Source organism: Thamnophis elegans, unplaced genomic scaffold, assembly GCF_009769535.1.
Source record: "Thamnophis elegans isolate rThaEle1 unplaced genomic scaffold, rThaEle1.pri scaffold_85_arrow_ctg1, whole genome shotgun sequence".
In the NCBI taxonomy this organism is placed as follows: domain Eukaryota; kingdom Metazoa; phylum Chordata; class Lepidosauria; order Squamata; family Colubridae; genus Thamnophis; species Thamnophis elegans.
Window position 1 is genome coordinate 78,499 of NW_022473910.1, and position 13,815 is coordinate 92,313.

The 13,815-nt window shown below is 53.4% G+C and overlaps 1 protein-coding gene across 1 annotated transcript in view; it reads left to right on the forward strand.

Annotated features, from left to right (window-relative positions):
* LOC116523655 (atrial natriuretic peptide receptor 2-like) overlaps positions 1 to 13,815 on the forward strand; it is a 40,033-nt gene that overhangs the window by 13,470 nt on the left and 12,748 nt on the right. Inside the window, 2 exon segments of the mRNA XM_032238783.1 lie at positions 6,861 to 7,063; positions 8,308 to 8,421. Coding sequence (XP_032094674.1) covers positions 6,861 to 7,063; positions 8,308 to 8,421 — 317 coding nt within the window.

Below are 13,815 nucleotides of genomic sequence, written 5' to 3' on the forward strand. Positions count from 1 at the left end.
TCTCTCTCTCCAGAGGATGACGTGCCTGAGGCTCTCAGTTCTGCCACTCCAACCCAGAGGGGAGCTTGAGAGAGGGCAGAGCAGCTTTGATGGGTGGGCAGCAGAGAGACTCCTAGAGCGACCGACCTGGACAAGGCTGGCATATCCACCTCCTATTTCGTACCCTTGCCCCATGGCCACAGAGGAGCCAGTGCAGGGCAGCCTCACTCTGAATTCCAGCCAGCTGAGGTGAAAAGCATTAAAAGCAGAGAAAGCCAGTGTGCACTTACCAGGGTTGCCCGTAATGGACCTCCTCAGCCATACAGCCACATCTTCCTGTGCTTGGCAGCTGGTCGGGGGGGGGGTGTCTTAAGGAAATGGAGGGGCCTTCCATAGAGCTAGGATGGGGCTGCCTTTTCTCCCCTGTCTTGGGAGTTGAGTCCCTCCACCTAGAACAGGAGGCCTGCGGAGGCTCGCCTTTAGACTTTCCAGGCTTTGGATGGAGACCATGCCATTCTGCCAGTGCATTGGCTGGCTTACCAGAGTGACGTGGGGATTGGCACCCATGGCTGTGCTAAGCTCACTTGCTTGGGCTGAATCTCAGGGACGGGTCTGAGGTTCTTCTTTTGAGGGGAGGCTGGCTGCGTGGGGCAGGTCCAACCCATTGGATAGGCTTTGGGTGTGGCACACGAGAACAACGCGGTTGCCAAATTGCTGCAATGACTAAGGATTGTGTGAACCGTTGTGGCTATCGGAGCTGAAAAGAGGAAGCAGAGAAACGGCAGGAAAGGGGATTGACTGTGTGGAGGAAAAAGGCAGAAGCATGTGGGAGAAACTGGACGGGGACCCATTTGCCCTGCCTTTACTGATAGACCCCCCCCCCCCCCGCTTGTCTCATGAACTGTGCGACGGGCAATGCCAGTGGAAAAGAAGGGCAGCCTCCATTCCGTTGCACGGGGTCCGTCTGTGGCATCCGCCTCCACAGGAAGTCATGGTCACCACCAACTGGGTAGCTTCAGCAGGGACCTTCTGCGTCTCCAAAGTGTTTGAGGTTTGTCCCGCTGGGCTAGGTGGAGGCCCAGCAGCTGGTTTTCTGGTTCTCCAGGGTGAACTCCAGAGGCTTCTGGTGCTTCATACACAGACCAAAGCGCAGGTCCTTCTCCCTATTGGCCCCTGAGATGCGTGACCCGTCAAAACCGCGGTCCACTAAAGCGCGCCCGATTAAAGCGCGTACGTGACGTCATCAGCAGCGCGACAAATACGACCGCGGAGAAAAAAGGACGCTTTAAAAAGCGCTTTTAAAGCAAGTCGATTCACATAAAGGTAAGGGTTAGGGTTAGGGTTAGGTTTAGGGTAGGGTTAGGGTTAGGGTTACGTTAAGCGTTAGGGTTAGGTTTAGGGTTAGGTTAAGGGTTAGCGTTAGGTTTAGCGTTAGGTTAAGGGTTAGGTATAGGGTTAGGTTTAGCGTTAGGTTAAGGGTTAGGTATAGGGTTAGGTTTAGGGTTAGGTTAAGGGTTAGGCTTAGGGTTAGGTTTAGGGTTAGGTTTAGGGTTAGGGTTAGGGTTAGGTTTAGGGTTAGGTTATGGGTTAGGCTTAGGGTTAGGTTTAGGGTTAGGTTGGGGGTTTAGGTTTAGATTTACGCGTTAATTTTAAGTTTACCGCTCACAGCGTGCTGTTTTCGTCGCGCTGTGATGACGTCAGGTATGCGCTTTCGTCGAGCGCGCTTTAGTCTACCGCGGTTTTGTGGTGGAACCATGTGATGAACCACCCCCTTGAAACTCTTGGGGTTCTGCAGGAAGAGACGAGCCACTTGGATGGCAGAGCCAGCGGGCCCAGGCAATGCAGCAAGAGAGACGGACAAGGGCGTTTCTGCAGGGCCCACTGAACCAAGAGTCTGACCAATTGCCTAGGAAACCCAGGTCCTTTCTCGGTTGTTAAGGCTGCCTGGGAGATGACTTGTAGTTGAGTTCATCTATGCTCCTGGCATCTTTCAGAGAGCGGCCCCTCAGACTTAGGGCAGGCAGTGGTGCGGCCCCTCCTTTGAGGAGCTGACAATGCTGGAGAATTAACCGGAACCTGACAGTTCTTTAGAGCCATCATCCTGTCTCTGACCATCCTCCAAGCACCAGGAGGTTGACAGCATTCCTTGACCTGGAGTAGACATGGATAAATAAACAGACACTCCATGCCATTGACTTTGCCTACCGGCATCATGTAGTAGATGCTAAGGAGGCGTTGGGAAGGCATAGAGCGCTGGGAGGCTTGGGCTGGTTCCCTCCCTCTCCCTAAACACCAACGGGCTCCAGAGAGGGAAGGAGAGCCACCACAAGGCCACTCTTCTCCAGATCTCAGCTGGTTCGGAAGGATACCAGGATCACTAGAAGGTTGAAGGCTGTGGAGAGATCCAGGAGAACCATCCACCCGAGGTGGCGCAGTGGTTAAATGCAGCACTGCAGGCTACTTCAGCTGACTGCTAGTTCGGCAGTTCGGCTGTTCAAATCTCACCGGCTCAAGGTTGACTCAGCCTTCCATCCTTCCGAGGTGGGTGAAATGAGGACCTGGATTGTTGTTGGGGGCAAGAGGCTGACTCTGTAAACCGCTTAGAGAGGGCTGAAAGCCCTATGAAGCGGTATACAAGTCTAACTGCTATTGCTATTGCTATCCACATTCTTCTCCTGCCAGAGGTCACCTACAGTACGAGCAGGATTGATTCTGTCTCAGTGCCACAGCCTGAAGCTGAGAGCGGTCCTCGGAGTCCATTTGCTCCAGAGCTCTCTGAAGCAGCAGCTCTGACAGCTTCGCCAGAGCCTCCTGGAAGAAGGAAGGGGTGGAGACAAAAGTCGGATACCTTTGGATCCGGTGAGGGCTTTTTCTGCTGATGGACTTCTCCCACAATCAAGGACGAAGTCCAAGCCCTGGTGTTGCTCCACAGGGCAGATACGGTCAGGAAATGGGCCCCAGAAGCTGCACCCCACCTCTGCTTACATGGGCTATAATAAAAGTATCTCGGAGCCCTTGAGATTCTCTCCCACCCACCCACCCCTGGCCCTTATATTAAAGAGAGCCCAGCGGGGGCATCTTTTCCTTTTCAAAGTTTTATTTCTTTTAAGGCAAACATTTCATCATTCCTCAATCAGTAGCAATAGCAATAGCAATAGCAGTAGACTTATATACCGCTTCATAGGGCTTTCAGGCCTCTCTAAGCGGTTTACAGAGAGTCAGCATATTGCCCCCAACAATCTGGGTCCTCATTTTACCCACCTCGGAAGGATGGAAGGCTGAGTCAACCCTGAGCCGGTGAGATTTGAACCGCTGACCTGCTGATCTAGCAGTAGCCTGCAGTGCTGCATTTAACCACTGCGCCACCTTGGCTCTTTATCGAAGTAAAACATCGAAGTACAATTTCTTGTATATCAAAATAATTCTAGTTTACCACCAAATTCTTGTCTAGCCTAATATATACCCCTCCACCCTCCACCCTCTCCCCCAACCCCCCTCCTCCTTCCCCCCCCCCACTTCCCAGAACCCGTACACGGTATGGATTTCTAACAAACACAGTCTAAAATCTATTGAGAAAAGAGAAATAAAGAAATTAATGACATTCTGCATTGACCTTAGCTTCTTCTTGCTGAACTAACTTTAAACAATTTAAATCATTTCTGATCTTAAGCATAGGCTAACTGGAATTTCTTGGTCCCGTATTTATTTTGTATATAGTCAATCCATTTTTTCCAGTCTCGTTTATATCTCTCATTTGAGTGATCTTTAAGATATGCCCATATTTTTGCCATCTCGGCTAGGGGCATCTTTTAATTTCTGTCCTCCTGAGCTTAACTGATATTTTTGGAACAGCTGCCGCATAATTTGATCAGGGCTATCTCTGTACCTGGGCCCATGCACACACCGTCTCCCAGGAGGCCTTAGCCGGAATATTGATCTCATGCCCAATTGGTGGGCAAGGTCACCTCCTGGGGGCTGTGCTCGCTTCCTCAGGACTGATAGGCCCAAACTCTACCCAGATAATAACGCCAGGCCACGCCTTGGGGAGCCCTGCAGGGCCCGTCAAGCCCCTCTTGGTGCCAGTTCTAGTGACTGTGGGAGAGATGCCTGGCCTGTTCCCCACAGCAGCCCTGCAGATGTTCCTTCCCACTTCCCAGGAGGCACCCGGTCCCTTGGAACAGGTCGGCTGGCTGGCTCTCTGCAGCCGAGTTGGTTCCCTTGGCTGCTCTTCTCAGCCTGTCCTTAATAAAAGGCTCGGTAGATTCATTCTCTGCCCTGGGGGGGATTTATCCAGTCTCCTCACTCAGAGCTTCTCCAAAATCCAGCGGAAACTCCGGAGACCCCAGTCAGAGGCTGCCCACGTCAGGTGGTCCCCCGTTCCCAGTGGTGGCTGATCAACGCCAGCTCCTCCCGAAGCCCAGCAGGGCCCACCAGGTGCCCCTTCCTTGCGGAGGCGGGGAGCAGCCCCGGAGCACTCCAGAGTGATGGGAAGGGAGGCCAGGGGGTGATGAGGACAGTCTCCCCTGCATCCAGATCACATTCGCCATTCGCGTAAGGCAGTGGTGGGTTTCAAAAAAAATTCGAACCTACTCTGTGGGTGTGGCCTCCTTTGTGGGAGTGGCTTGCCAGCCATGTGACCTGGTGGGAGTGGCTTGCAGGCCATGTGTTCTCTCTCTCTCTCTCCTCTCTCTCTCTCTCTCTCTCTCCCCTTCCTTTTGTCTCTCTGTCCCCTTTTTCCTTTTTTTCTTTCATCTCTCTCCTTTTCTTTCTTTTTTTTTCTTTCTTTCTTTCTTTTTTTCTTTCTTTCTTTCTTTCTTTCTTTCTTTCTTCCTTTCTTTCTCTTTCTCTCTCTGTGTGAGTGTGTGTGTGTGTGTGTGTGTGGTGGGTTTCAAAAATGTTTGGAAGCTCTTCTGTAGGTGTGGCCTGCTTTCCGGGTCCACTGGTGGAACCTCTTCTAACCGGTTTGGTAGATTTGACGAACCGGTTCTACCGAATAGGTGCGAACTGATAGGAACCCACCTCTGGCGTAAGGCAAGGAATGGCTCTGGAGTGGTGCCCCCTCCACCATCTGTTGGGGCTCCAGGGCCCGGAATGGGGCCTTTCCCCCTTGAAGTGAATTGCTGGGTAGCTGAATTGCTCTAGCGCCCCATGATTCCCCTGCTTGCGGTTAATTGCTTCTGCTAAGATGATGATGTGCATCTCGTAAACTGCACAGTAAATTCTCCACATTTGCCTGTGAGAAGCCTAACTGGCAATTTCTCACAGCTGCTCCAGCCTTAACCTTGTTGTGTCTGACGGGGTTACCTGGTTCGGCTAATCAAACATCTGCAAGGAAGCAACCAATCTCAGAGAGCATCCAAGATTCCTCTCCTTTCTCTGGAGATCTGCACTGGGTAGGGAAATCCCTTCGGGGTTTTCTCCTTCTCAAGACCCTGAGTGGTCTTAACAGAATCACAGAGCTGGAGGGGACCCTGGAGGTCTTCTAGTCCAACCCCCTGCTCAAGCAGGAGACCCTCGACCTTCCAGACAAACGTCTGTCCAGTCTCTTCTTTAAAACCTCCAGTGATGGAGCCCCCACAACTTCTGACGGCGAAGCCGTTCCACTGGTTGGTGTCCTCGCTGTCAGGAAATTCCTCCTTAGTTACTAGTTCAGTGTTTCTCAACCTTGGCCACTTGAAGATGTCCGGACTTTAACTCCCAGAATTCCCCAGCCAGCGAATGCTGGGACAGTTGGGGACAACTGTTGTCAGTTGGGGACAACAGTTGGGGACAACTTTGTCCCCAAGACAGTTGGGGACAAAGCAATCCATTTGACTGGATTATTGTAATGCGCTCTACATGGGGCTGCCCTTGAAGAGTGTTCGAAACTCCAATTAGTCCAGAATGCAGCCGCGCGAGCGATTGTGGGTGCACCAAGGTACACCCACGTTACACCTATCCTCCGCGAGCTGCACTGGCTGCCCATTGGTTTCCGAATCCGCTTCAAGGTGCTGGTCGCTACCTATAAAGCCCTACATGGCATCGGACCTGGGTACCTGAGAGACCGCCTCCTGCCGATTACCTCTCTCAGACCAATTAGATCGCACAGGTTAGGTCTCCTCCGGATTCCATCTGCCAGCCAATGTCGGCTGGCGACCCCCCGGGGGAGAGCCTTCTCTGTTGCAGCTCCGGCCCTCTGGAACGACCTCCCTGTTGAGATCCGGACCCTCACTACCCTCCCGGCCTTCCGCAAAGCCACCAAGTCCTGGCTGCTCCAGCTGGCCGGGGGCCTGTGAAATATCCAGCCCCACGGAAATTGTGAATGTTGCGGTTTTGTTTTTAAAGTGTTGTCTTTGTCTAGTTTTCCCCCCTTTCCCTTGTCTATTGTAAGCCGCCCGGAGTCCTCCGGGAGTGGGCGGCATACAAGACAAATCAAATCAAAATCAAATCAAATCAAATCAAATCAGGCTGGGGGGGGGGGGCTGAGAAGCATTTACCTCCACGGAAATTGTGAATGTTGGTTTTGTTTTTAATACGTTGTCTTGTCTCGTTTTCCCCCTTTCCCTTGTCTTTTGTGAGCCGCCCGGAGTCCTCCGGGAGTGGGCGCATACAAGACAAATAAATAAATAATAAATAAATAAATAAATAAATAAATAAATGTTTGATTGAAATGAAAGCGACATTTCGCATTCACTAAATACAATGACATCTGATACTTGCCACGGGAGTACGACTCCTTCTCGTTTCTAACCAGGAGCATGACAATGTGGGGGTCATTTCCAGAGACCTCCGGGAGCCCCACGGGCGCTCCACTGTCAGCCGTGGGGAGCGGGGTTCTGGGAGACGGACAGGGAAAGCGGCTGACCAGACGGGGGTCCCTCCTGCCCTTCTTCTCTCGCCAGTCATCTACATCTGTGGCCCCCTGGAGATGCTGCACCAAGTCATGCGTCGAGCCCAGTCGGAGGGCATGACCCAAGGCGACTACGTCTTCTTCTACGTGGATGTCTTCGGAGAGAGCCTGCAAGAGGACGGGCACCGGGGGGCTGCCAAGCCCTGGCAGAGCAAGGAGGGCCAGGACTCGGGCATCTTGCGGGAGGCCTTCCAGGTCAGTCCAGAAGTCGGAGAAGGGAGCTGGCACCCTTGGACACCCAGCGTGGGGAAACGGCAGGGATGCTGAGGCTGCCATCTCGGGGGAAGGAAGGGCCTCCCCAGGCCTTTCTCGGAAGGACCTGGGCTGGGCAGAGGGGAGCCCCGCTGCCTGCTCTTCGGAGAGGCTGGCTCTACCCTCAAGGACGGGTCAGAGTGTGGGTGAGTCCATTGGGTGGCCGGGGTGAAGCCTCCTTCTCCTCCTCCCCCCTGCTCTACTCTGGGGGTCTCTCCCTGGGCCTAGGGCTTCTCTTGCTCAGAGGGGAAGGACTTGTGGGTCTCAGTCCTCTAAAGAGGAAGGCTGCGCGTGTCTCTCTCTGCCCAGGGCCTGGCAGGAACTCAAGGGCTAGAAGAGCTGAGGTGTGGAGTGCCAGGGGGGATGCGTCAGGGGGTCAACCACTTGCTACCCAGTCTGTGCCTAAACCCCGGGGAAGCCCCTCCCAGTGCCCCCTCCCTCTGCTGGCTGCAAAGGAGAGGGGAGAGTCCCAGGTCTCTTCTGCAGGAGGAGCTGAGAGGGGCAAGAATTCAACCCCTTGCTGACGGGGACTGCTATGGACAAAGCAGAGCAGAACCCCCTGGCGAGCATCCAGCCCACACCTGGACGGCCTGAGAGCTTTTACTCCCTGGGTGCCCCTGGCCCTGACAGACAGACAGGCCAACTCCACGTGGCCAACAGCTGCTTGCCTCCAAATGTTTGTGTTTGTGGGGGGGGGCTGCGATGAAGCCAAACCTTGCTGGAAGTGCAGACGGGGTTCCTCGCCCCTTCCTCTCAGCCCCCTCCCCCCTTTCCAAATGCACGTGTTGAGCATGGCAAGAGCCTTTGCTCCCCCTCCCCCCCCCAAAGAGGCTGAGGCTTTGCAGAAATGCTCAGGAGGAGCAGATGGGGAGGTGGGGGGGGGGGGACAGGCAGGGTGGGCAAGGCGCAGGGGGCTTGTGCCTGAGGCAAGGGGAGCCACAAGCAGCCCCCAGAGGTTGCAAAGCCCCCACTCGCTGCTCCCCCCCCCCCCCCGACGAGGGCAGATGGGAGACATTTGGCAGCCTGGTGTGAGATTTCCAGAGAGCTACGTGCTGGGAGCATGGTGCGTATGTTTGTGTGTGTGTGTGAGAGAGAGAGAGATTGCAGGAGGGAGAAGGCTGGTGCCTCACCTGCAGGGGGGCACATGGCTCCCGTGTCCCTCAGCCAATGGCCTTTTTTTTTTGCAGACGGTGTTACTGATCACCTATCATGAGCCCCAGACTCCGGAGTACCGAAACTTCCAGAACCAGGTGATCCTGCGGGCTCGGCAGGAGTATCAGGTGGAGCTCAGTGTTTCACTGGTAAGCCCCCACCCCCACCCCTCTGGAAGCCCTTCCCCCACCCAGAGCTCTTAGCAGGGCAAGAGGACCCCCCCCCAAAGTAACACCTCTGACAGACAGAGAGGGAGGGAGGCTGCCTGACAGCCGTCCAGCCAAAGCTCTCCGCACCTGCAGAGCCTCGGGCAAGGAGAGCCAGGCGGGGGCTGGGCCAACACAGGCGGTCTTTGCCCAGAGCGACTGGCCACGCCCGGCTTCACAGAGCCAAAGCGGCTGGCCAACGCCCGGCTTCACAGAGCCAAAGCTGGCCACGCGCGGCTTCACAGAGCCAAAGCCGGTGGGACGGTTCCCAGGCTGCTCGGGTAGCGGCCTGTGGCAGGGCCGGCCTCCGCCTCTGCCGCTTTGGGAGAAGCCCCCTCTGTCTCTCGGGGGTCAGCCGGCCGGCTGTGGCTTTGCACCGAGTGAGCAGCAGCTCCTTGTGGTCCTGAGGGCTGGAGGTCAGCTCAGGTCATTCCGGGGCTTCCCGAGTGTGGATTGAGGCCCTGACAGCGGAAAAGGGCCCGGCTCCCCTTTCCTGGTCCTGGCAGAAGGAGGCAGAGCAACATCTGGCTCTGGGGCTCCTTCCTCGATGCGTCAAGGTAGCCGCCTCCTTCCTCCCTTGGTTTGGGGGTGCAGCTGCTTTGAGGGTGTCTGCGAAGCCTGGGCCCCATTTTTGCTCTTGCTGTCCCTGGCGGGGGCCCAACTGAAGCAGATGCAGCAACTCTGGAGAGGAACTTGGCTGCATTGGGAAGATGGCACCGAGACTCCCTGGCTGGGCAGGGGCTCCCTGGAGGGGATCGGAAGGCAAGGAGGTTCAAATGAGGGAGCACACGCACACTCTCATTGCGGGGGGGGGGGAGAAATCCCTCTGCAAAGCTGTCCCATCCTGTCCAGCCCCTCAGCCTTTCTCTCCTCCTCACCTGCTAGGCTGGGATGGCTCTGCTGGGCTCAGTGGGGGGCAGACGGGCTGTATGTTATATGGCCCTCCAAAGCTGCGTGACCCGTCAAAACCACGGTAGACAAAACCGCGCTTGACGAAAGCGCGTACCTGACGTCATCAGCAGCGCGACGAAAAAAATTAAAAATAAATTACATTGAAATTAAAATAAAATTAAAGCAAGCCGATTCACATAAAGGTAAGGGTTAGGTTTAGGGTTACATTAGCGTTAGGGTTAGGTTTAGCGTTAGGTTAAGGTTAGCGTTAGTTAGGTTTAGCGTTAGGTTAAGGGTTAGGTTTAGGGTTAGGTTTACGGTTAGGTTAAGGGTTAGGTTTAGGGTTAGGGTTAGGGTTAGGTTTGGGGGGGGTTAGGGTAAGGTTTTCGCTTTATTTTTAAGTTTACCGCTCACAGCGCGATGTTTTCGTCGTGCTGTGATGACGTCACATACGCGCTTTCGTCGAGCGCGCTTTTGTCTACCGCGGTTTGTGGTGGAACCCCAAAGCTGCACTCGAGAGCTTTCCAGACGGTCCAGTCAGACCCCCCCCCCCATCTGTGAGCATAAAAGCCCAGAGAACGAACGGGACCCTTCCCCACCCAGGGTGCCCTTGGCGGGGGTCTCCAGAGGGGGATCCAGAGAGTTTCAATGCCCTCTTTGAGGGGGACCCTCAGCTGGCAAGGGAAGACCTGCATGCGGGGGTGGGAGGATCTTTCTTGGCCTCGGCTTGCAGTGAGCTTTACAGATTCACGGAAGGGACCTTGTAGGTCATCTAGTCCACCCCCACCCCCAAGGAGGAGACCTCACACCATTTCTGACCAATGGCAGTCCAGTCTCTTCTTGAAAGCCTCCAGTGATGAAGCTCCCCAAATTCCGAGTAGAGGACTTTGAAAGCCCCCTCTCTGGGGGGGGGGAACCCCACAAGCTCTGGAGGAGAGAGGCCACAGGGGAACCTCTTCAGCACCCCTGCAGCCAGCCAAGGCCAACTCTGGGGGGCTGGGGAGGGGACCCGGTTGGTCCAGGCAGCCAGCAACCTGAGGGGCTGGGAGGAAGAGGGAGGGGTATGTGTGTGTCACACCCATCCTCCAAGGCTGAGGGCAGGAGCTCCTCCAGAGGTGGCTTGCTCCCTGTTTTACTACTGTTTTACTTCACGCAGTCGAACTGGGAGCAACCCATCTCTGATCTCTGCCCAAACTTCTGCCTGGCGATGGACCAGGAATTACCAGCTACCATCAGCCTTCCGGATAAAAGATGCCCACGGCTACCCTGCTTCAAAGCAGGTCTGTGTGTGGGTTCTACTCCCAGGGCTGCTCCTTACTGGGCGTGACCCGTCAAAACCGCGCTCGACTAAGCCGCGCCGATAAAACCGCATCGCTGACGTCATCAACAGGGCGACAACAGCCAGCACGGAGAAAGAAGGGCGCTTTAAATAGCGCTTTGAAAGCAAGCGGATTCAACTTAAGGTAAGGGTTAGGTTTAGGGTTAGGTTAGGGTAGGTTAGGGTTAGGTTTAGGGTTAGGTTTAGGGTTAGGTTTAGGGTTAGGGTTAGGTTTAGGGTTAGGTTAAGGGTTAGGTTTAGGGTTAGGTTAGGGTTAGCTTTAGGGTTAGCTTTAGGGTTAGCTTTAGGGTTAGTTTAAGGGTTAGGGTTAGGTTAAGGGTTAGGGTTAGGGTTAGGTTAGCGTTAGGTTAAGGGTTAGGTTTAGCGTTAGGTTTAGCGTTAGGTTTAGCGTTAGGGTTAGGTTTAGGGTTAGGGTTAGGTTTAGGGTTAGGTTAGGGTTGGTTTAGGGTTAGGTTTAGGGTTAGGGTTAGGGTTAGGGTTAGGTTAAGGTTAGGTTAGGGTTAGGTTAAGGGTTAGGGTTAGGGTTAGGTTAAGGGTTAGGATTAGGTTTAGGGTTAGGTTAAGGGTTAGGTTAAGGGTTAGGTTTAGGGTTAGGTTAAGGGTTAGGATTAGGTTTAGGGTTAGGTTAAGGGTTAGGTTAAGGGTTAGGTTTAGGGTTAGGTTAAGGGTTAGGGTTAGGGTTAGGTTAAGGGTTAGGGTTAGGGTTAGGTTAAGGGTTAGGATTAGGTTTAGGTTAGGGTTAGGGTTAGGTTAAGGGTTAGTTTAGGGTTAGGTTAAGGGTTAGGGTTAGGGTTAGGTTTAGGGTTAGGGTTAGGTTTAGGGTTAGGGTTAGGGTTAGGTTTAGGATTAGGTTTAGGGTTAGGTTTAGGGTTAGGTTAGGATTAGGTTTAGGTTTAGGGGGGTTAGTTTTGGTTTAGGGGTTATTTTAGGTTTAGCGTTTACAGCATGCTTCTGTCTCCGCGCTGTTGTCACCTGTTGATGACGTCAGCTACGCGGTTTAGTCGGACGCGGTTTAGTCGAGCGCGGTTTTGTGGTGGAACCCTTACTGGGCGGCCCCAAGATAAGCTTCACCAGGTTGATTGGGGGGGGGAGCGTTCTCCTGAAAGAGAACCAGCCCTGCCCTCTTGAGCTCCTTGCAGGGAGGAGCAGCCTGCCTCCCCCCCCCACTGCTCAGGTGAATGGCACCTCTCAGGGAAGGGTGTTTGGCCTGGAAGCAAACGCCCCCCTCCTGGGCCAGCACTGGGGCGGAAGAAGCAGTGCCTTGTTGAACTGATGCCCTTGAACTGGGGCAGGAGGGGGTCCCATCCACTCCATTGGATTGGGTACTGAGAGACCGCTTCTGCGATTACCTCTCCTAAATCGACCAATCAGATCGCACAGATGGGCCTCCTCCGAATTCCATCAGCTGGTCAATGTCGACTGGCGACCACACGGAGGAGAGCCTTTTCTGTTGCAGCTCCGACCCTGTGGAACGATCTCCGTTGAGATCGCACCCTCACCACCATCCAGACCTTCCGCGCAGCCCTCAGATCTGGCTCCCAGCAGGCCTGGGGATAGGTTCCCAATTCACCCGCCCGAGTGTTTGATTGCTGAATGAAAGTGTGTTTATTATTTTCTTTGTTCACAAAGTGTTGTTTTGACCTTGCACTTCCCTCCCCTGTGGTGTGTAAGCCGCCTGAGTCCCTCAGGGAAAAGGGCGGCAGATAAATCCCAATAAAACCTCAAACCTCAAAACCTCTCCCAGCACTGTAGGGGAGGGGATTGTTTTTGTGCATTCCCCTTTTGCAAGAGGTGAGTGTGAGCAATTAACCTTTTCCTTCCCATGGGGGGGGGGAAGCACCAGGGGCCCCTTTAACCAGGCTGTGGAGGCGACTCTGGGTGCAGACAGGAAACAGCGGCCACCTCCCACACACATCCTGCCCCCTCCCCATGGGGCTGCTCCATTTTTAGGCTCCCCCCTCTGTGCCATTTCCCAGGAACCCACAGACAGGCAGAAAGAGGCTTTAAGGAGAAGAGGGGGGGCTGCATTCACACCTCTCCCTTCATTGTTCACTGAGCAAATCTGTTTCCTGATTGGCTGTTCACCTGCTGACCAATCCGTTGGCTGAACAGCCAGGCCTGCTCATTCACGGTCCCCAAGCACAGAGGAGTCCGCGGGACAAGCGGCTGCATTCAGTTCCCCCAAGGGCCTGACAGCAATGGAGCCCCCCCCCTCACCTGCTGCCTTCTGGCTCTTCTGCAGCCAGAGCCTTGGAGCAGATTAGCAGAATTTCATAGATTAATGGAAGGGACCTTGTAGGTCATCTAGTCCAACTCCCACCCTGAAGCAGGAGATCCTGCAGCATTTTAAATTTTATTTTTATTTTTAAACAAACAAAACAAAACAAAACATACAAAAAAACTTTCCTCAATTTCATCAAGCATGTCGTTTGGTTACGCATCAGTTTTTACAATTAAAAACTAAATACTCCTTGTCATTGAGCATTATGTGTTCAGTTACTGCTAAATTAATCATCCATAGAGTATACAATACTTATAATGCGGCATATTCAACTCCAGAAATAGTTTCCCATTGCTAATCCAAGGAGTTATTGAACATTTCAATTCATGTATGTATCAATTATTCATTACATCATCATTAGTCCATTTAACATATAAAAATCTTTCCAGTATAACATGGTCAATACTTACAATTATACATAGGGTTCAAGGTTCCACCACAAAACCGCGCTCTACTAAACCGCGCACGACTAAACCGCGTCGCTGACGTCATCAACAGGGCGACAACAGCGCGGAGACAGAAGCACGCTGTAAACCCTAAACCTAAAATTAACCCTAAACCTAAACCTAACCCCCCTAAACCTAATCCTAAACCTAACCCTAAACCTAACCCTTAACCTAACCCTTACTAACCCTAACCTAACAACCCTAACCCTTAACCTAACCCTAAACCTAATCTAACCCTTAACCTAACCCTAAACCTAACCTAACCTAACCCTAACCTAACCCTAAAGCTAACCCTTACCTTAAGTTGAATCGGCTTGCTTTCAAAGCGCTATTAAAGCGCCCTTCTTTCTCCGCGCTCGCTGTTGTCGCCCTGTTGATGA